This window comes from Neomonachus schauinslandi, chromosome 9 (genome assembly GCF_002201575.2).
Source record: "Neomonachus schauinslandi chromosome 9, ASM220157v2, whole genome shotgun sequence".
NCBI lineage: Eukaryota > Metazoa > Chordata > Mammalia > Carnivora > Phocidae > Neomonachus > Neomonachus schauinslandi.
In genome coordinates this window covers 11,322,142-11,344,114 of record NC_058411.1, presented here as the reverse complement: position 1 = coordinate 11,344,114, position 21,973 = coordinate 11,322,142, and the positions used below count along the sequence as shown (strand labels likewise).

Genomic DNA, 21,973 nt, shown 5'->3' with positions numbered 1-21,973 from the left:
AGCTTTGCAGATATAGATTTCACTTACCCTAATATTCACACCTTTAAAGTATACAGTTGAGTGGGGTTTAGTAGATTCACAAAGCTGTGCAAACATCACTACAGTCAACTTTAGACTATTTTCACCACCCCTCCCCCTTAGCAATTTATCCCCATCCCCCCCACCACCCCCACCCCGCTGCCCACCTCCTGGCAACCACTACTCTGTCTCTTTGGATTTATCTGTTCTGGACATTTCATAGGAGTGGAATCATGCCGTAGGTGGCCTTTTGTGACTGGCTGCTTTTCCTCAGTGTGGTTTCAAGGTTTATCCATGTGGGAGCCCATGTCGGCACCTTGTTCTTTTGTATGGCTGAATACTACCTCATATGGATACACCACCTTTATCCATCTGTTGCTAGACATTTGGATTATTTTCACTTTCTGGCTATGGGTGGCTTATAAAAACATAATAGAGCATAGTGGAGAAAGAAGCTCAATTTTTTTTAATCTAACTGGAAGCAATTTTCCTCCAGGTCCCTGAGGTATGTGATAAACGGTATCTGAATACTAGGATCGGAAGGGATCGTAGGAATTTAAGACCTGCTGCTGCCTCCTATGAAGTGGGAAACCGAGTCCCAGAGAGGGGCATGGGCTTCCCCAAGGGGCAGTTTTGACCATAAAGAGCCAAACATCCAGGCCATTTGTCCCGGATGCTGTTCCATGGTGTTCCTGCAGTCAGGCCAGCGTGGTGCACGCTGGGAAGGCAGGGGTGAGGGGACCTGGACCCATCATGTGCTGGGGTCCCGAAGCCTCTTCCCATGCCAGCAACGCAAAGCCCACACAAGCTCCCACAAGATAAAGGGGGACTTTAAAAAAAAAAAAAAGTAAGGATATAGGGGTGTGTTATGGATTCCCAGAGCACAGAAACAGCTAGAGTCATCCAGAGCCGGGATTCAGGGTCTCTGTGGATGTCAGGACTCTTCCTGGTCCTTGTCTTCATTTCTCCATATATGCCTGTCAGACTGGCTTTTGTAGATTCGGTCAGTCCTCACTGCAGACTGTGGCCTCGCATGGACTCCAGACTGGTCCATGACCGTTCCAACCCCCCCAACTTAGCTTGCTGGTGCTGTATCTGAATTCCAGAATCTGGAAAGAGAGAGAATGCCGTTGGCCCAGAGGCCAGGTGTCCGCCCCTGGTCAGTTCGCTCTGCTCGCCAATATGGCTTTGGTGGCCCCTAAGAAGGTGGCTCTGGGGGAGGAGGGTCTGCGCGCATGCATGCCTGCATCCCTCGTGGGACCTGTGACTGCCTCCTCTAGGGTTATCAGGAGATGCTGGGTGTAGCCCATCTCAGGCGCAGGAAAAAGAAAATGCAGAGATGTAGGTGCCTTATGTGATCATGGGAAGGACATCTTAGTCTGGGCACCAGCAGTGACCCCAGAACCTCCCCCACCGAAACTGCACCCACTGCCGCCACACCAGAATCGGGGCAGTGGGAGCGAGGATACCACAGATCTGTGAGTTCGAGAGCTTCCCATCAGAGCTGCGATCCAGGGACCAAGAGGCCGTTGCCAAGCTGTGTCTCAACTCTCAGAGCAGCACAGATGGGGCATGGGATGGTGGCCAGGCCTCTGGACAGTCCCTGACATCCACTCAGCTAGTGCTTGGGCTCAGACCCCCTGCGGCAAATCCCAATATCCCAGAGCCCTGCTTGCCGGGAGCGCATCTAGAGCAGCCGAAAGGCAGCCTGGCCCCACCTCAATTCTTCTCAAATTAGGGAGGCTCTTTTGAGTCCAGACCTGGAGCTGCAAGGGAGTCTGGGAGACGCCTCTGCAGACACCGGAGGGAGGTTGGAATGGGAGCTGAGGGCTGGCTCAGCACGTCCATGTCCATGAGAACCTTAGGGCAGCGTGGAGAAAAACAATAAAACCAACCTTTACTGATGACTCAGACCGGACCTGGTAAGGGACCCATGTGGCTCTGCCTCAGGGAGACCAAAGAGAGGCAGGCCCCAACCCATAGCTTCATCAGGCACCTGCCCCAGCCCCAGCACTGTACCTAGCACCTTATATTAGGTACTTGGGGTACTGCACAGCGGCCCTGCTGGGTGGCTGGTGTAGGTCCCCATTTCCCAAATGAGCACACTGGGGCTCAGATGAGTAGGTGCCATGGCTGGGGCTGGCACCAGGTCTGCCCAGCTCCGAAGTGCTGTCCTTTGGTGTCACTGTTGACTTTGGCCAAGAGGGCCCTCTGCTAAGCTGGCATGTCGGCTCTAGGATGCCAGGGACAGCAGGAAGGAAGGGGAGGGAGGAGGCCAGCTGCTGGGTCTGTGTGGTTTTCAGGCACCAGGAACGTGGGAACCCAGGAGCCCAGCCACCCCGCCCTGTCATTGTAGGGTTTGCGGAATGTTTAAGGCCAGAGGGCACGCCAGCGGTGGGGGGGGGGGGGGGTGTTTGCAGTGAGCGTTCTTGACTTTCTCGGTGTTTCTGGGATTAACGGTCTCTAATTTCATGCTCCCTGGGGACTCCAAATTCAGACAAAGCCTTCAGAGGCTGGGCAATGAGCTCTGTACTTTCTGCTTTTCTCTGTTCTCCCCACAGTTCCTGGAAGTGGGTGAGGGGCAGCAGTTCCCTACCATCCCACAGAGGAGGCCGTGGAGGCTCAGAGAGGCTGACCGTCCACCCACTGCCACATAGTGGAGAGTGATGGGGGACAGAACAGCTCTCTCTGCTGGATGCCCTGAGATCCCTGAAGTGGGGTGCAGAGCTGGCTAACTTGGGGTCTTTAGAACAAGGGCATTGATGCACCAACCTCAGATGACTTTCTAGCTCTGGGACCCATTTACATCCAGTCCCAGAGTTGGTCATGGAGCATCCACAGAGCTCAATAGGGGCCATGGGCTCATTCCCAGAACTGGGATGGGGTCTCAGGGATCTGCACCAGCCAAGGGAGCTCAGCCCCACCCCTTCTCTGTGGCCTGGGAGATCTTGGTCTGCGGGTTGGATCTGTGCCCTCTTCCCCATGAGGGCAGCTGCTTCTGTCGGGGAGCAGGAACAGGGTCCTAGTGGCCAAACCGTGTTCCCTGACGTGCCAGTGTCGGGGGAAGACCAAGGCAAGGCCTCTTCCTTGGAGAAGGCCTCCCAAAGACCTCATGAGCCCTTCAGGCCTCTACTCTGGACTGCCAGATACATCTCTCTGGGCCTTGAGTCCCTATGTGCCCAGCCCTGCCTGCATCCTCATGTCAGCCTTCAGCAGGGCCTGCCTCTGACTTTGCTGAAGCTTAGTATGTACTTTCTCATCCTCCCTTCCATTCTTCCCCTCCCTCCCAGCCTCAGCCTGGCCACTCAGCATGATTGTAGTCCTGACCTCATCTGCTTCCTGTGGGGTCTCTGCTCGCCCCCTCTAGTGCCCTCAAGATCAAAACCCACCCTCCAGAGTTCAGGATGGGGTCCTTAAGAGGCTTTGGTGTTGGACTTCTGGGTCTGACAGTTCCTAGCTGTGTGACCTTGGGCACAGGGCCTTATCTCTCTGAGATTGTTCTCTGTAAAACCACCCAACCCAGTGCTTGACAATAGTACCTGTTAAGTGGAAGTTAATGTGGTTGTTAACATCAACAATAGGTAAAATTTAGTGTTTACTCTGCACAAGGTGTTATTATAGACACATCATGTGTGTTGGCTCATTTTCAGTTTTATTTCAGTTCGTGTGAGGCAGGAACCATTGTGCTTCCCATTTTATAGATGAGAAAACAGATACAGAGAGGCTCCATACTTTCCCAAGTTCACACAGGTAGCATATGCCGCAGCTGGGGTTTGAATCTGGCAATCTAGGCACAGTTAACCGTGGAGCTGCTGTGCCTCTCGGAAAGCAATCCATTTCATGGTAAGTCTAAATTTAAGGATAAGACAAAAATGTATTAAAAACCAAAAATTATTCTGAAGTTCGTTTGCCCCAAGGAATAAGAAAACTTTAATGGCTCCCTTTCTCAAGAAGAATTTTCTGTTTAGATCACAGCCCTAAGCTAAGGGTAGGAAGCTCTAGTTGGACAGTTGACACTTCTGCCGGCTGGCGGGTAGCAAAAGGATGTCCACGGGCCTTGAAATCACGGGACTCAGAGGGCAGGCAAGCAATACAGCTCAGGGTTGTAGGTGTAGGACTCCAGATTTTTAAACTTTGAAGACCTGCATTCAATTCCTGGCACTACCTCTCAATTTCTGAGATGTTTAAGTCCCTGAATTTCACCAAACCTCAGTTTCTTTACCTATGAAATAGGGAAAATGTCCCCTAAAAGTTGACATGAAGAACAAAGAGAATGTGAAAATCACCTCCAAGGTGTGAGGCGTGACACAAGTGTTGGGTAATGGTGAGGTAGTCCGTCATCAATCCCTCCTTGACAAGGCTCCATGTTCCCCTGCATTCCTCACTCCCCCACCCCGTCCCCGCCTCTCTACAAAGGCCAGCCTGGAGGCTCTGTCTCTAATTTTCTGTGAGATTTGGCACAGTTCATTAACCTTCATGGAACTCTTTTTTTCCTCTTTATAAAACTCATGGAGTTAACCAAATGAAACTTATGCCAGGAATGCAGTGTTGGTTCATCGTATGAAAAACAATACACCACGTTGTTAATAAAACCACATGATCATCTCAGTAGAGAAAAAGCACCTAACAAAATCCAACACTCTTTCTGGATGAAAAACCCCAGAACAAACTTGGGAATAGAAGCAGACTTCCTTAACCTGATAAAGGGCATCTACGGCTAACATCGTACTTCATGGTAAAAGACTGAAAGCTTTCCCCTTCAGACCAGGACCATGACAAAGATGTCACTCTCACCACTTCTATTCAGCATTGTGCTGGAGGCTCTCGGCAGGACAAACAGGCAAGAAAAAATAAAAAGCATCCAGATTGGAAAGAAATATAAAACTATTCATAGATAACATGATCTTGCAAATAGAAAATCCTAAGGAATCCACAAAAAATTGTTAAGACTAAACTTGCAGGATACAAGAGCAATGTACAAATTTCAGTTATATTTTGGTATATTAGTAATTAACCTGAAAATGAAATTAAAACAATTTCATTTATAATAACATCAAACAGAATAAAATACTTAGGAATAACTTTAACAAAGGTAGTGCAAGACGTGCACACTGAACACTACAAAATATTATTGAGAGATATTAAAGATCTAAATGGAAAGACATCCAATGTTTATGGATAGGGAGACATCAAGGTCTTTTAAATGACACAAGTCCCCAAATTAATCTTCAGATTCAGAGCAATCAAAATCACCACTAGCTTTTTTTTTTTTTTTTGCAAGAGATTGATGGGCTAATCCTAAAATTCATATAGGGAGAATGTGGGAGGCCCCAAATAACCAAAACAATCTTGAGAAAGAACAGAGATGAAGGACTCACACTTCCTGATTTTAAAACCTGCTACAAAGATGTAATCAAGACTTGTACTGGAAATAAGGACAGTAGTATAGATCAGTGGAATAGAATTGAGAGTCTTGAAATACACCCATACACTTAAAGTCAAGTAATTTTTGACAAGGGTCCCAAGACCATTTGATTGGGAAAGAAGAGTCTTTTCAAGAAATGGTGCTAGAAAGATGATCGCCACATTTAAAAAAAAAAAAAATCCCAAACTCACACTATATACAAAAGATAATTCAATACAAGACACAGACCTAAATGTAATAGCTAAAAATGCAAAACTCTTAGAGGAAAACAAGTGTCCATATTCATGACTTTGGGTTAGACCATGGAGTCTTAAATATAACAAAATCATAAGTAGCTGAAGGAAAGCATAAATTGCACTTCATCAAAACTTAAAACTTTTGTGATTTATAGGACACCGAATGTGAGAAGACAACCCTAGAATGGAATGAAACATTTGTAAATCGTATTTCTGGTAAGGATCTAGTATCCTGAATATATACAGAACCCTTAGAACTCAACACTGGAAAGACAACCTAATTTTAAAAATGGGTAGAGGATTTGAATAGACCATTCTCTAAAGAAGATACACAAATAGTAAGTCCATGTTAGAAGATGCTTAACATTATTAGTCGTCAGGGAAATGCAAGTCAAAACCGCAGTGAGATACCACTTCACTAGAATGGCTAGATTCAAAAAGAGACAGCAATGTGTTGGAGAGGATTTGGACCTATTGGAACCGTCAAACGCTGCTGTTGGAAATGTAAAATGGTATGCCTCTTGGGAAACAGTCTATCAGTTCCTCCAAGAGTTAAACGTAGAGTCACTATATGGTGCAGCGATTCCACCCCTAGTTGTATGCCCAGGAGGAATGAAAACATGTCTACACAAAAACTTGGGCGTGAATATTCATAGCATCAATCATGGTAGCCAAGAAGTAGCAACAATCCAAACATCAATCGAGTGATGAACGGGGAAGCAAACTGGTGTATCCATACAATTGAATGTTATTCATCCATACAAAGGAAGGAAATACTGCTGTGTGCTGCAACATGGATGAAGTTTAAAAACATGTAAGTGAAAGGCAGACACAGAAGCCTACGACTATGACTCCATTTATATGGAATGTCCAAAATAGGTCAGTCTGATAGAGACAGATTAGTGGTTACCAGAATTTGAGAGAGGAGGGGAATGGGGAATGATTGCTTATGGGTACAAGTTTTCTTTTGGAGGTGGTGAAAAGCACGTGGGAATTACATAGTGGTGATTGGCTACACAGCTTTGTAACATATGAAAACCCACTAATTATACACTTAAATGGGTGAATTTTTAATGTTAATTGTATCTCAGTTGCTTTTAAATATAGAGCTGATCAGAAGTGGTGGTACCCAGAGTGTGGTCGCAGCACAGCAGCACGTAGGAACTTGTTAGAAATGGAAATTCTTGGGCCCCTATTCCAAACCTGCCAAACTATTAGCTCTGGGGGGTGTACAGGAGCATCTAATGAGCTCCCCAGGGAATTCAGATTTAAACTCACGGTTGAGGACCACTGGCCTAGAGCTACAATCCCTAGATCTTGTAGATGCCCCTCATTCCAGGGTTCATGAATATCTCGATCATGCAGTGACAAAGCCCTGCACACCACAAGTTAACCACTGCCTTAGTTGGAGTGCCTAGTACGCCATCCAAATTAATCTGTTGAAGTTTTTCATCAACAACTGCATCCGTTCTTAATTTTTGCTTCCAGTATGATTAGCCATCTGTTTTGTTACAGTTTATTTTAAAGACTTTTTTGCACATAATTGTAATTTTCTACTTCAAAAGGAAAACCTGAGAGCTTAGTGACACAAACGACTGAAGCCCTTCTTTCACTTGTGTTTGCACATCAGTCAGAGTCCATGAGGAGCATCTCTCAGGTGTCCCTGACGTTGAACTTGAGGGAAAAGCAGTGAGGGCCCACAGGGACTCCTGGTGGAGGTGGTAGGGGAGATATCCCTAGGTATAGACACTGTCCCATTACCCCTGTCGGTACCCGCCCCAAACTCATTTCACCCATGAATTAGTCCAGACTCTCTCTTTTTGAGAGAGAGGGCATGTGCATGTGGGGGGTGGGGGGAGGGGCAGGGAACAGAGGGAGAAGAAGAGAGAATCTTAAGCAGGCTCCACACCCAGCTTGGAGCCTGACATAGGGCTCAGTCCCATGACCCTGAGATCATGACCTGAGCTAAAATCAAGAGTCAGACGCTCAACCGACTGAGCCACCTAGGTGCCCCAGTCCATACTCTTAATGTTAGAGAAACCCAATTCAGGCTGATTTAAGCCAAAAAGCCCACTGTGGCAAGTTCACTGGGAGAATCTACCTTCAGGCAGAGTTGAACATTGGGCTCAGATGGTTACAGAATACTGTCCGTCTGTGCTTTCCCTGGGTTGGCTTTATGCTTGGGCAGCTTGCAGAGATGGCCACCAGCCACCAGCCATCTGGGCTGACATCCCATTGGGTTAATTCAGTGCACAGGTGGTACCTCTGAGTTAAGGATTGCATTCAGCTGCATGTAACAGAAAATTCAAGTGACAGAACCTTTGCCTCAAGGAATTTTTGTTACCTAACAAGAAGCCCTGAGTCTTGCAGCTCTGTCCTATCACCAGTTTCCATTTCTATTCCTCCATCCTTAGTGGCCGGCTTTTGTCTTCAAGGTTGCCAGTTGGTCCTGCAGCTCCAGGGTGCCCAAGTTCCACCCAGGAACAAGGAGGAAGGACAAAGGGCAGGAGACACATGTCACTAAAGCTGGTCTCTTTTTAAAGATTTCATTTATTTGAGAGAGCAAGAGAGGGGGCATGAGCGGGGGCGGGGGGCAGTGGGGATGGAGAAGAAGCAGCAGATTCCCCGCTGAGCAGGGAGCCCAACAAGGGGCTCAATCCTAGGACCCAAGGATCGTGATCTGAGTCACCCAGGCGCTCCAAAAGCTTGTTTCTTATCACAAAAATATTCACTTTCCTGGAAGCTCCACCATATAGACTTCCAAATAGATCTCTTTGTTACAGCTGTGACCTCTCCTACCTGCAAGGAAGCCTAGAAAATTAAGATTTTTAGCTGGAAAATGACTCTCGCAAGCAAAATAGGGTTCCTCTAATAAGAAAGGGACAATGGATATTAGAGGCAGATATTCCTGGCAAAATCCCCAGGGTTGACTCTCTAGTCATGTGCCCAGCCCCAAACCTGTGTAAACCTCCTAGTGGCAAGGGTGTTGTCTTATTCACTGTTGGATTCCCAGTACCTAGAACAGTGCCAAGTCCAGAGAATGCACACGCCACGTATTTATGGGATGCATGATTAGCCACGCTTGACTCACACCCGAAGAGCTAGGAGGTAGAGTCAGCCCTCCAAACCACGTGAGCTGATGTGGGATGGAGGGTTGGCTCCCTAAAGGAACATTAGCTTGCTGTTACCAGTAGAGGAATGGATGCTGGCCAGATAAGAACAGTGCATGCCCAGTACAACCCAGAAGTGCTCAGACTTGCCAATTTTTATATATCACGCAAACTACTCATCCAGGAGCACAAACTAACCAATGCAAACTAACCAATCCAGATCCCAGTACTCTAAACCACCTCCTCTGTCTGCCTCTCCCACTCCAGGAGGCGGTATTCCTCTGCCCCCCATCCCCCCAGGGTCAAGTACCAGATAACTAGAGATGGCCTCTAGCCCCCAGAGCCTGCTGAGATTATTCAAACTAGCCAATCCAAAGCCTTCCTACTCTGCCTTGTCTTTTCGCGTGGAAATCTCAATAAAGGCTCCTGCCCATGCTTTCCTCCTGCTCCTCCTGCCTCCTGACCAACCCGGGTGCTTCTTCCTGTGACTCAGCATGGCATACCTTGCCTCCTGTTTCTAGGGATCCGTGAATATGAAAACTTTTTTCATGACGATTATTTTTGTCTGCGCGTCTTAACCATACCTGATTAAAACCAATGCTAGGTGCATTTTACAGCACACTAGATGTGGGTTTGGTAAGATAATATGTATTTGGGAACAGCCTCAGACCTTGAATCTTGGTAGGACTCAGGAATCTGTTAGCAATTCCCCCCCCGCCGCCGCCGCCCTGCCAAGGTGATGTGGATGATCAGCAAGAACTGAAAACCAATGGTCTAGTCTCATCCTCTCACTTTGCAGATGTGAACGCTGGGGGCCAGACTGGTGGACATGTCAGGAGACCACATCCTGGGGCAGGAGGTTGTGTGGTGAGCACAGAATTAAAACAAGGAGTGAGATGCTTCCAGCCAGGAAGAAAAGCCCCTCCTACAGCAGGGTGGTTCCTGTCTTCTTAACTCTATTGCTTAGGACCCTTTGGTTGCAAGTAAGAAGTGAGCTAGAGCTCACCTGAGCAATTTTATGAGAAAGGTACATAGGTGTTTCCTGGAGCTGGTGCAGGTGGGTCTCAGGACCAAGCAGAGCCAGGAAACAGGATCGGGCCGGCCCCTCTCTCCCTGTCCTCTTCCTCGTCCCTGTGTAAGCCCTTGCCCCTCAGACTTGCTTCCTCTGCCTGTCCTATCCTCACTTCACAATTCCACCATGCACACTGTCGTCGGTCCCAAGTTCAATGTCCTGGGAAACAGACTGTGATAACGGAGTGTGATTGGAACTACCCTTGGGCCAGTCACAGGCAGGAGCACAAACATGGCTGGCAGAAAATAGCCCCCCTGATTGGGATCGCTGCCAGAGTTGTCCCAGAAATCTCACTGAATCCAAGCTCCTGTGCCCAGCAGGGCCTGGGATGGTGGTTCCAGGACATTGGCATCTCCTTTCCCCAGGCAGTTGTGACTGCGTTCTCTGTTTCTACTCCAGTAACAAATCCTCGTGATGTGTTCTGTTCTCTTGGAGAAGTTCAGGAAATTTCTCATTTCATTGGCATGATCTAGAGAAATCCTCTCCAGGGAAAAGGCTTTCAAATGGGAATTCTCATGTCTGCTATGTGAGATTTTAAAAATTCCTTTTTATTTCTGATGGTGTTTTTCCTATTCTTGTCCCTATGTCCTGGGTGGTCCTTGGCCTCCCGTTCATTTCACACGTACTGGGGCTCTGCTGAGAGCACAAGCGTGTAAGGATCTAGCAGGTCCCTGCCTGTGGGCAGCTCAAACTCTGGCTTCAAAACTCATCCCAGTGACTGTGTCACCCAAGCCAACATAGAGAGCCATGGTCTCCCTAAAATATCCGGAACTGGCTCCGGATTAGTAGTTCCAATAGTAATGGTGAGGGGTGCACTGACAGATACTGTCTTGTTCCCAAGCCCCCAGTTTGCTATTATCACCCCCAATCTAAAGTAAGAAAAAGGTTTGGGGGACTGCTTGCCCTGTGATCGGTAGCTGATGATTTACCCAGTGGGATCTGACCCCCATGTCAGATGCCAGAGCTTTGCCCACTGCCTGTCTTGTCTCTGGCCTTTAGTTATTGCACTTCATACCCAGCAGTCAGGGAACAAAACAGTAAATAAAGTGCTGAATTACACAGTGCAAGCCGTTAGCAAATAGGACAGCGTGTCACCTCCTGCTAATCGTATGCTCCAGACGAGTGCAGAAGGCACCCAAAGCTGTTACCAGCTGTTTTTGCACCCTGTCCTGGAAAAGTGTAGATGGGGGATTCGGGCAGTGAGGCCCTAGGTCAGCTTCGCTAGTTTCAATAGCTCACAAATATCCTTAAAAGTCAAAGCAGCTACAGAAGAAAGAGATCACCATGGACTGAGTTAATGAGGAAAGGCTTTCCAGAAGCGTCAGAACAATGGGGGAGGCTGCAGATAGAGGGTGGGGGGTTCAGGGGGGAGGAGTGGGGGGCATAGCATGAGCCCTGTGGAAGTTTTCCACATATGACCATGATCTGTAGCAATAACTATTTCACACACAAGTATCTATAAAAGGGAAACAGAAGTCTCATAGAATAATATTTAACTCTTACTATATACCCTAACACTATTATTTACTTCTTTTAAAGAATATGCTAGTTGCCATCCACTTAATTGCTCTCACAGTCCATTAATGGATCGCCTCCAACAGTTGAACAACACAGCAGAACAGGTCTGATGGAGCATTGTTTTATAGAAAACAATGGTGGGCCCTGAGGCTTGCCAGCTGGGTGGGGCCAGCTCAGGGTAGATGTCCAAACCAGATGTGAAACCCATACCAGGCAAAAACAACACAATTTCGTGTCTGTGAAAATAAGAAAATGATCTTCGTGCTGTGGCGTTTGTATGTATCTCCAAAGATGCTCCCAGGCCCTTAAATGTTCAGGGTTACAATTCCCCGAAGTGGATTCTTCCCGCATGTATGGAGTTTTAGGTCAATTGTGGAGACGCCCGGCGGCCTAGATGGATTGGGGTGTGGGCTGACAAGGGAAGAGCCAGGAATTTTGGACAATCCAATCAGGCAGGAAACCTTTCTGCTCTTTATGCAAGGATTACAAGGCACAGAAATGTATGTAGAGAAAGAACTGGGAAGACAGATGTCTTTCTGATGAAGTTTCTAGGATGAATACGTGAATGGATTTGCCAATTTTTGAGCTAACCATAGTCTGTTGGTTCATTATTATAAGCAGGCTGGGGTGTTTTTTTCTTAGTAAATATGCTTTTAATGATTTAGGAAGATTCAAGCCCAGATGTACAGAGCTAACACAGCTCCTGCCAGCCTACTTTGCAGTTTTTTTATTGAGACATAATTCATTTTATCATGAAATTCACCCTAATGAAGTATCTAGTTCAGTGGTTTTTAGTGTATTCACAAAGTTGTTCAACCATTATTATATAATTCCAGAACGTTTTTTTTTTAAGATTTATTTTTTAGAGAGTGCGCATGCGTGCACAAGTGGGCGGGGCAGAGGGAGAGACGATCCCAAACAGACTCCATGCTGAGCCAGAGCCTGACGCAGGGCTCAATCTCACAACCCTGAGTGAGATCACGACCTGAACTGAAACCAAGAGTCAGATGCTTAACCGACTGTACCACCCAGGCTCCCAATTCCAGAAAATTTTCATTTCTCTGCCCCAAAAACCCCACATCCATGAACAATCACTCCCACCCCCCCAACTATTGATTTTTCTGTCTCTGTTGGATTTGCCTATTCTAGACATTTCATGTGAACAGAATCACATAACATGGCCTTTTGTGTCTGGTCTCATTCATTTTGCAAGTTTTCTAGGTTCATCCATGTTGTAGCATGGGTTGGTACTTCATTCCTTTTTATGGATGAATAACATTACATTGTGTTTATATGCTGCATTTTGTTCATTCATTGATGGATGTTTGAGTTGTTTCTACTTTTTGGCTATTATAAGTAATGCTGATATGAGCATTTGAGTACAAATTTTTGTGTGGGCATATTGAGGAACTGCCAAACTATTTTCCAAGAGGCTGCATGCGCCATTTTACATTCCCACCAGCAGTGTATGAGGGTCTGCGTTTTCCCATATCTTTGCCCATATTATTATCTGCCTTTTTTGGTATAGTCATACTTGTGGGTACAAAGTAGTTTTATTTGCCATTTCCTAATGACTAAAGATGTTGAGCTCCTTTTCACATACTAATTGGCTATTTTTATATTTTCTCTGGAGAACCATCTATTCAAATCCTATGCCTATTTTTCAGATTGGGATTTTTTTTTATTGTCGAATGATGAGTTCTTTACATATTCTGCAAACTAGACCTTTATGTGATTTCCAAATATTTTCTCCTATCGTGTGGATTGTCTTTCACTTCCTTGATAGTGTCCTTTGAAGCTCAAAACTTTTAAATTTTGGTAAAACCCAGTGTATCTATTTTTTTCTTTTGTTTGTGTTTTTTGGTGTCTTTTAAGAAACCGTTGCCTGATCCAGTGTCATGAAGAGCTGTGCCTTCATGTTCATCTAAATGTTATAGTTTCACCTCATATTTAGATCTTCAATATGTTGAGTTAATTTTTGTATGTGGTGTGAGGGAGGGGTCTAATTTCATTCTTTTGCATGTGGATAGGTTGTCCCAGAACCATTTGTTAAAAAAGACTGTCCTTTCCCTATTGAATAGTCTTGACACCTTTTTTAAAAATCAATTCATCTTAAATGGATGAGTTTATTTCTGGACTCAAAATCCTCCTCCATTGATTTATAAATCCTTACGCCAGTAGCATACTCTCTTGATTGCTTGTAGCTTTGTATTAAATTCTAAAATCAGGGCATGTAAGTCCTCCAACTTTGTTCTTCTTCCAGGATTAGTTTGGCTATTCTGGGTCTCTTGCATCTCCATATAACTATTAGAAACAGCTGGTCAATTTCTATTAAAAAAAAAAAAAGGTCAGCTAGGATTTAACAGGGATTGCATTGAGTCTGTAGATCAGTTTTGGGGGAGCATTTCCATTTTAATATTAAATCTTCTGATCCAAGTACAGAATAGCTTTCCATTTATTTAAGGCTTTTTAAATTTCCTTCAATGTTTGGTAGTTTTCAGCATATAAATCTTATACATCTTTTGTTACATTTATTCCTAAGGGTTGTTTTTGTTTTGTTTTGTTTTGTTGGCTGCTATCGTAAATGGAACTGGTTTTCTTAATTTCATTTTTGGATTGTTCATTGTTAGCATGTAGAAATACAACCTTATTTTGTATATTGATCTTCTTATCTTGCAACTTGGCTAAATTGATTTACTGTAATAGTTTTTTGTGTGTATGTGGACTTTTTACAACATTCTCTCTACAAGAGAGATCATGCCATATACAAATAGGGATAGTTTTACTTTCTCTTTCCAAGCTGAATGACTTCTTTTTCTTGCCTAGTGTTCCTGGCTAACACAGTACTGTATTGAATAGAAATGATCAGAGCAGACATCCTCATCATGTTGAAAGCTTTCAGTCTTCCGCCATTAACTATGATGTTAGCGGTGAGGGTTTTATAGATGCCCTTTATCAGGATGAAGAAATTCTCTTCTCTTCCTAGTTTGCTGAGTGTTTTGAAAAGGTGTTGAATTTTGTTAAATGCCTGTCTTTTTCTTTTTGCCTCAGTGGACATGATTATGCAGGGTTTTTTTCCCCCTTATTCTATTGACATGGTATACTGGATTGATTAAATTTCATATTTGAACCAAGCCTGCATTCCTGGGATAAATCCCACTTGGTCATGGTACATAATCCTTTTTATATGTTCGCTGGATTCAGTTTGCCAGAATTTTGTTAAAGATTTTTGCATCTATATTCATAAGGGATATTGGTCTGTGTTTCTTTTCTCTTGGTGTCTGGCTTTGCTACCAGGATAATTCTGGCTTCATGGAGTGAATGGGGAGCTGTTCCTTTCTGTTCTACCTTTTGGAAGAGTTGTGAAGGATTCATGCTAAATCTTTTTTAAACATTTGGTAGACATCTGGTCCTGGCCTTACTTTAAGGAAAGTTTTTCTGTTTGTTTGTTTTGTTTGTTTGTTTTTTTACTATGTCAATCTCTTGTTATAAGTCTTACTGGATTTTTTTTTTTCTTTTTTAGTCAGGTTTGGTATCTTTATCTTTGTAGGATGTTGTCTGTTTTATCTAGGTTATGTAATTTGTTGGCACACTGTTGTTCATAGTATTTCTTTAATAATTCTTTTTATTTCTGTGAGGCACATAACTGTCATCCTCTTTCATTCCTGATTTTAGTAATTTGAGTCTTCTTTTTTTTTTTCATGGTCAGTCTAGTTAACAGTTTGTCAATTTCATTGATCTTTTATTTTTTAAAATATTTTATGTATTGAGGGAGAGAGAGAGAAAAAACAAGTGGGTGGGAGAGGGAGAGGCAGGCTCCCCACCGAGCAGGGAGCATGATGGGGGACTCAGTCCCAGGACCCTGACATCATGACCTGAGCCAAAGGCAGACGCTTAACCAACTGAGCCACCCAGGCACCCCTCATTGATCTTTTTAAAGAACCAACTTTTATTTTCATTGATTTCCTTTTTTAAAAAAATTCTATTTTATTCCACTTTAATCTAGATTATTTCTTTTCTGGGGCTTACTTTGCTCTTTTTTTTTTTGTCTTAAGGAGGAAGATTAGGTCATTGATTTAAGCTCTTTCTTCTTTTTTAGTATGGTCATTTATAGCTATAAATTTCTAAGCACTGTTTTTCCTGCATCCCATAAGTTCTGGTATGTTGTGTTTTCATTTTCATTCATTTCAAAGTATTTTCTAATTTCCCTTGTGATTTCTTTTTTGACCTATTGGTTATTTAGGAGCGTGTTCTTTAATTTCTGCATATTTGTGAACTTTTAGTTTTCCTTCTGTTACTGATTTCTAAGTTTTTTCCATTGCGGAGTGGTTGTAGGACATACTTCATGTGATTTAAATCCTTCTAAATGTATCAATGCTTGTTTTTATGACCTGAGGTGTTGCTTATCCTGAAGAATGTTTTATGTGAGCTTGAGAATAATGTGTATCCTTCTTGAATGTATATGTTAATGTTTTTCATCAGATTTGGGAACTTTCTGAATGTGAGTTCTTCGGGTATTTTTCCTGCATTTTTTCCCTTTTTCTTTCTGTTTCTGAAACTAGATCATCTCAGCTGGCCTATCCTCAAGGTCATTGATTGATTTCTTCTTCCTGCTTAAATCTGCTGTTGAGCCCCAACAGTGAATTTCTCGGTTATTTTACTTTTCAACTCCAGAATTTCTCTCGGTTCTTTTTTATGGTTTTTACTTCTTTATTGATAGTCTCTGGTGAGAAATCATTCTCTCCTCTTTAGTTTTTTTAGACATTTTGACAACTCCTTTGTGAATATGTTTAAAACAGCTAATATAAAGTCTTTGTCTAGGGGCACCTGGCTGGCTTGGTCAGAAGAGCGTGCTACTCTTGATCTTGGGGTCATGAGTTTGAGCCCCACGCTGGGTGTAGAGAGATTACTAAAATGAATGAATAAATGAGTAAATAAGTAAATAAACAAACTTTAAAATAATAATAAAAAGTAGGGCGCCTGGGTGGCTCAGTTGGTTAAGTGACTGCCTTCGGCTCAGGTCATGATCCTGGAGTCCCTGGATCGAGTCCTGCATCGGGCTCCCTGCTCGGCGGGGAGTCTGCTTCTCCCTCTGACCCTCCCCCCTCTCATGTGCTTGCTCTCTCTCATTCTCTCTCTCTCAAATAAATAAATAAAATCTTTAAAAATAATAATAATAAAAAGTAAAGTCTTTGTCTAGTAAATCCAATGTCTGTAATTCCTCAGAGGTAGTTTAGACTGATTTTTTTTTTTCCTGTGTATGGACCATACTTTCTTCTTTCTTTGCATGTCTCATAATTTGATGTTATTGTTGGAAACTGGCCATTTAAAATAATACAATTTGACAATGCTAGAAATCATATTCTTCTCCCTTCCCAGGGCTGCTTGTCACTGCTATTTATTGCTGTTGTTTGTTTAGTCACCGTTTTCAGGTAATTCTGTAAAATTTGTCTTCTTCATTGTGTGTGGACACGGAAATATCTGCTAGGTTCTCTTAAGGTCATCTAATGATTGCACAGAGATTTCCTTAGATGCCTGGACCAAGTAAGTCTTCCAGTCTTTGCTGTTAAGTTCTGCGTGTGTTTGGGGGCACACCTTCAACACTGAGGCAGATAGTTCACAAATCTACCTTAGTTTTTACTTTCTTACTTGCTCAGAGCCTCAACATTAGGCAGAGGTGAAAGCTTAGGGCATCCTCAAATCTTTACTGAGCATGCAAATATCCGCGGGCACAGCCCTATGCATACTCATGGTCTTTTAGATTCCCAAATATGTGGGAGCTTTGCAAAGCCCTCTATAGATATCCCATTCCCCAGTTTTGCCTTTTAAGCTGTTTGGCCAGTTCATTGTTTGTCTCAACTGTTACCCACCACCTTGGACAGTGTGATGTTCAACGGTTGCCTCTGATTGTTTTCAACAAATGCCCCAAGGAAAATGCTATTCACACTGGCTGAGCTCTGATTCAGGAAAAATAAAGACAGCCTTGAAAGTGGGATCTTCCAGAAAACCACCAGATAGGTCAAATAAAGCCAGTTCTCTGAGAATGGACTTGGAAGAAGCTCCAGCCCTGCCCCCTGTGGTGGATGCCAGGATGCTGGCTCTCAAGGCGACTCCAGAGCTGGTGGAAGGGACTGGAAAATAGAGCAAGTTAAAACTCCACAAAGCTCACTGTTCTCAATGAGATCCTGCCAATTTTCTTAAGGAAACTCTGCTGGAATTACTACATACCTTTGGTTAATTTCCAGAGTTCTGAAAAAGGCTGATTCTGACCATTTTTGCCCGTGTTCTCATTGCTTTGTGGAGGAGAGAATCCTCAGAAGTCCGTCCTCCACGATTTCATTGGCGTGGCCAACAAGCTAATTTTGAGCCTGCATGTGCCCACCGTACTCAGTGGCTAATTAAGGACACTATGCTTGCACCCAGTGGCTTAGTGAGGCCACCTTTCCGTGGTTGAATTGTTTGTGGATTCTCTTGGTAGGGGCCAGTGGGGTCACGCCTGCCAGCCAGACACTCACATTTTAGTCTTGTATCTACAACAAGCGGAGTATATGACCTTGGAACAAAGGAGCTGAGATTTCCAGAGTACTAACTATATGCCACAGTGTGTGCTGGGTCTTTTTTTTTTTGTTTTTAAAGATTTTATTTATTTGACAGGGAGAGACACAGCGAGAGAGGGAACACAAGCAGGGGGAGTGGGAGAGGGAGAAGCAGGCCTCCCGCCGAGCAGGGAGCCCGATGCGGGGCTCGATCCCAGGACCCTGGGACCGTGACCTGAGCCGAAGGCAGGCACCCAACGACTGAGCCACCCAGGCGCCCCTGCTGGGTCTTTTTTGTACATTATATCATGTCATTCTTGCAACAACCAAGAAAGAAAATGTTTCCGTTTAATGGATGAAGAAACTACTAAAACACAAAGTGATAGGCAGGTAGACTAGCAGGTGTGTAACCTGGTATATGTTTCTCTCCTCCCCCTTCTGGCTCCACCCCATCCCACTGCAGAGGCAAGAGGGGACAAAGCCAAGTGGGTGTTCACCTGGCCACTCATCTTCCTCCTGTGCATCACCATCCCCAACTGCAGCAAGCCCCGCTGGGAGAAATACTTTATGGTCACCTTCATCACCGCCACGCTGTGGATCGCTGTCTTCTCCTACCTAATGGTGTGGCTGGTGAGTGGCGGAAGCGGGGGTGGGCCGTACAGACAGCCCCTGCCCAGCACCTGCCGGAGGTGGGAGAGCTGGGTTCAAGAGCGACCTCAGACACGGTGGTGCCACCTTGAGCAAGTCGCCTCCCTTTGCAGACGTTGGCTTATTTCTCAGTAGAAGGGGGTTTCAGCAGAGGTGCCTGGGGCTGAGCTCGGCACCAGGGATACCCGGATGGACACAGCATGGCACTGACGTTCAAGGCAAGCGTGGGGGCAGGAGAAGAGATTCTGAGATCCGCTGCTCAGGTGCGATGGGAAAAGGAATATGGCGGGAAGATCTCTGGAGGGCTAGTGCCTAGTCCCCCTTCCGTTCCAGGGCCCCTGGGGGAAGGTGAGGGAGACAAGTCAGTGGGAGAGGAACACAAGGCAGTCTTTTCTGTAACCCCTACCAATAAACTCATTTGGTCCTCATAACAACCCAGTGGGATAGGGGTTTTTATTTTGCCCATTTTACAGATGAGGAAACTGAGGCATCCAGATTGAGTAATTGGCCCAGTTGCACAATTATCAACTATTATACGATTAGTTACATAATCAGTAAATTCTAGAGTTGGGCTCCTGAGTCCATGATCTCAACGACTATCCCAAAATGCCCCTCAATTTCTTACTGGAGTTTTCAGATGCCATTTGGACTGAAGTTTTGCAGGCAGAGAGGCTTTGGCATAGCTCTTTGTAAGCACCTCTGGCCACGCGTGACAGCTCCCTGTACAAACCTTTCATTGGCTGTGGGTGGGGGGCGGTAAGCAGGAACCCCTTTCCCTGTTGCTCCGTGTACCACCCTGTGGGGAGGGGAGGGCTGTGGGGTCACATGGAAATGCATTTGAATCCTAGATCTCCCACTTACCAGCCGTGAAACTCGGCAGGTGACTCAGCTTCCATGAGCCACGGTCACCCCCTCTGCAGAAGGGGGACGACCGTCCCCGTCTCACAAGTTCATGGGGAGGATGGAGTTCTCTGCTCAGGCTTTGTGGTTCGAGTTGGCAGCATGTCTGATCGATCGTAACTGTCGATAGCAACTGTTTTCACCATGAGAGGCAGCCAGGGCTGCATCCATGCTTTGTCCAGACAAAGGTTAAAATCCTCATAGATGCCGGGGTGTGTGTGTGTGTGTGTGTTGGGGTGTGGGAAGAGTTGAAAACAGCTACTATCCAAACCCCCAAGTAGAGGACAATCAAGGATCACGAAAACGATGCCTTATGCGAATTGCCCTTGTAAATGGACATTTTTCAGAGAAGGTTAACACCGGCCCATCTTTATATTTGATAGAAGGATCCAGGGAATTCTCTTACTGAAGTACATTCCCAAAACAACACTGTAAGGAAAAAAAAGTATTGCATGACATCTGAGGAGTAGGTATGAGAATTAGGAAAGATCAAATTAATGAATGGGTGAAACTTTCTCTTCTCCAGTTACTGGAAACAACAGTATTATGAAATCAGCTCTGCTCATTCGCTGTGAGGCCAGATGTTTAATGACACTCACATCCCCATGACCTCGAGTCAGCCCACCTGCACTTCTTAAAGTAGAGAGAGTCTGGAAGTAGCTTGCCTGGGGTCACGGGAACTGCTTGGCTGGGGCACCCTTACCTGTGGCTTTGAACTTCAGCCCGCCGCAGTTTGGGGGAAATGGAATGACCCTGACGGTAGAAATTGGTCAAGACGATAGCACCCCATGTTAGCCTTCATTTTGGGCCATGAGCTTGCTTTCCTTGTGACCTGATGGGGGCCGCCAGGGAGCAATGGCATCTCATCTGCCCACCCCTTACTCTTACCACCTTTTATATCTCTCACCCCTAAGGCTTCAGGGAAAACAATTCTTGAATGTCAGTGTGAAGGGAGGGACCTTGGAAAGGGATCGTCCTGCCCAGCACCCTTGCACCGTTGGGGAGACTGAAGGCCAGAGGGGGGCCACGACTTCCACAAGGTTGCACAGATAGCCCCAGAGCTCTGGACTCAGTTCTGCTCCCCTATTGGAAGCCTGAGTATCAGGTGGGCTCAGAGGGCCCAGGGCTAGAGTCCGGGGCAATGCCACACACAGGCGGCATCTCTAGTCTGAAGCACCCTGGATGGTGTGTGCACGCATGCACACACGCACACACACACACACACACACGACCTTCCTTCTGTTCTTCTATCCTTCAGCTTCTTAGCCACGTAGTTCAGTGATTTAAGGGGGGGAATGAAGGCATCCCCCATAATGCCAAAATAACCCAGGCTCCTGTATTGACGATGTCTGGCATCCCCCAAAGAAAGCCTGTCAGCCATGGCCTGGTTGTACTTGTGAAGATCTCGTTCATGGCCAAGGTAGACTGAACATTGATGGATCAATGGTTCAGTTTTGCCCTCCTCGGTGTCTGAAAGAGAAGGGAAACATACATCTGTGAACATCTTGCACAGGCCAGGCACTGTCATCTCACATTTTCTCACTTAATCTTTATTAGCAAGCCCATTTTGCAGATGAGGAAACTGAGGCTCAGAGAAGCAAACCAACTTCTCCTAAATCACACAACCATTCACTAGGATTGGAGCCATCAGTCGAGATGCGAACAACCCTAAGAGGTGCCACGGTTCCCATTGTAGAGATGGGGGGGAGGGCAAGCCAGAGCTAATGGGGTTATCCAAATGCTTCTAGGGCTTTCCATCTGGGTCCTGCTCAGGGCGCCAGCCATCTCTCGAGTGTCAGGCATTTCTCAGTAGAGTGTGTGACTGCATCAGGATCCTTTGATCCGGAAGTTCTATTTCTTGGAGCTTTTCCTAAGAAGGCAGTAAGATAAGGACCCAAAGATGTACACACAAGGTGCATGAAACTGAGGTAGGAGCATGGCCTTTAAAGTCAGTAAGACCTGGCCCAGAATCCCAGCTCCACCGCTCACCAGCTTCTTGCCCACAGGCAATGCTGCATAACCTCTCTGAGCCTCAGTTTCCCTGGGCGTAAAATAAGTGTAACCACAGTGCCCCCTCACCAGTGGGTGGTGATAATAGAGCACCTGAGATTGTGTACGCAACATACCTGGGAAAGCACCTGGTATACAGTACGTGCTCAATACATGTTATATGCTGTGAGGTCGTAGGAGCAAAGAAAGAGACCGCCTCACTGTCCGATGGTGAGGGATTGGCTAGAACCATTCAGCCACGCCATGAAATCTATGGGGGGCCACCATAGATCCAACCCAGCATGGACCCCCACACATCGGTTTGAAATAGTATCAAAGATGATGACACGAGGTGGAAGGGTATCCACAGCGTCTAACACACACACACACACACACACACACACACACACCAAAAAGAAGGTCAAGGATATATTCTAAAGCAAGAGTTTTCAAGTGTGGTTCCCAGACCAGTAGCCACCTGGGAACTGGGTAGGAACGTAAACTCTCAGGCTTCACCCCAG

General features: G+C 45.4%; 1 protein-coding gene across 2 annotated transcripts in view; it reads left to right on the top strand.

Moving 5' to 3' along the window:
• SLC24A4 (solute carrier family 24 member 4) overlaps nt 1-21,973 on the top strand; it is a 161,713-nt gene that overhangs the window by 133,541 nt on the left and 6,199 nt on the right. For both annotated transcript variants that reach the window (XM_021679646.1, XM_021679645.1), the window contains exon 13: nt 18,379-18,545. In XM_021679646.1, the coding sequence (XP_021535321.1) occupies nt 18,379-18,545 (167 nt within the window). The remainder of the gene's footprint in view (nt 1-18,378; nt 18,546-21,973) is intronic.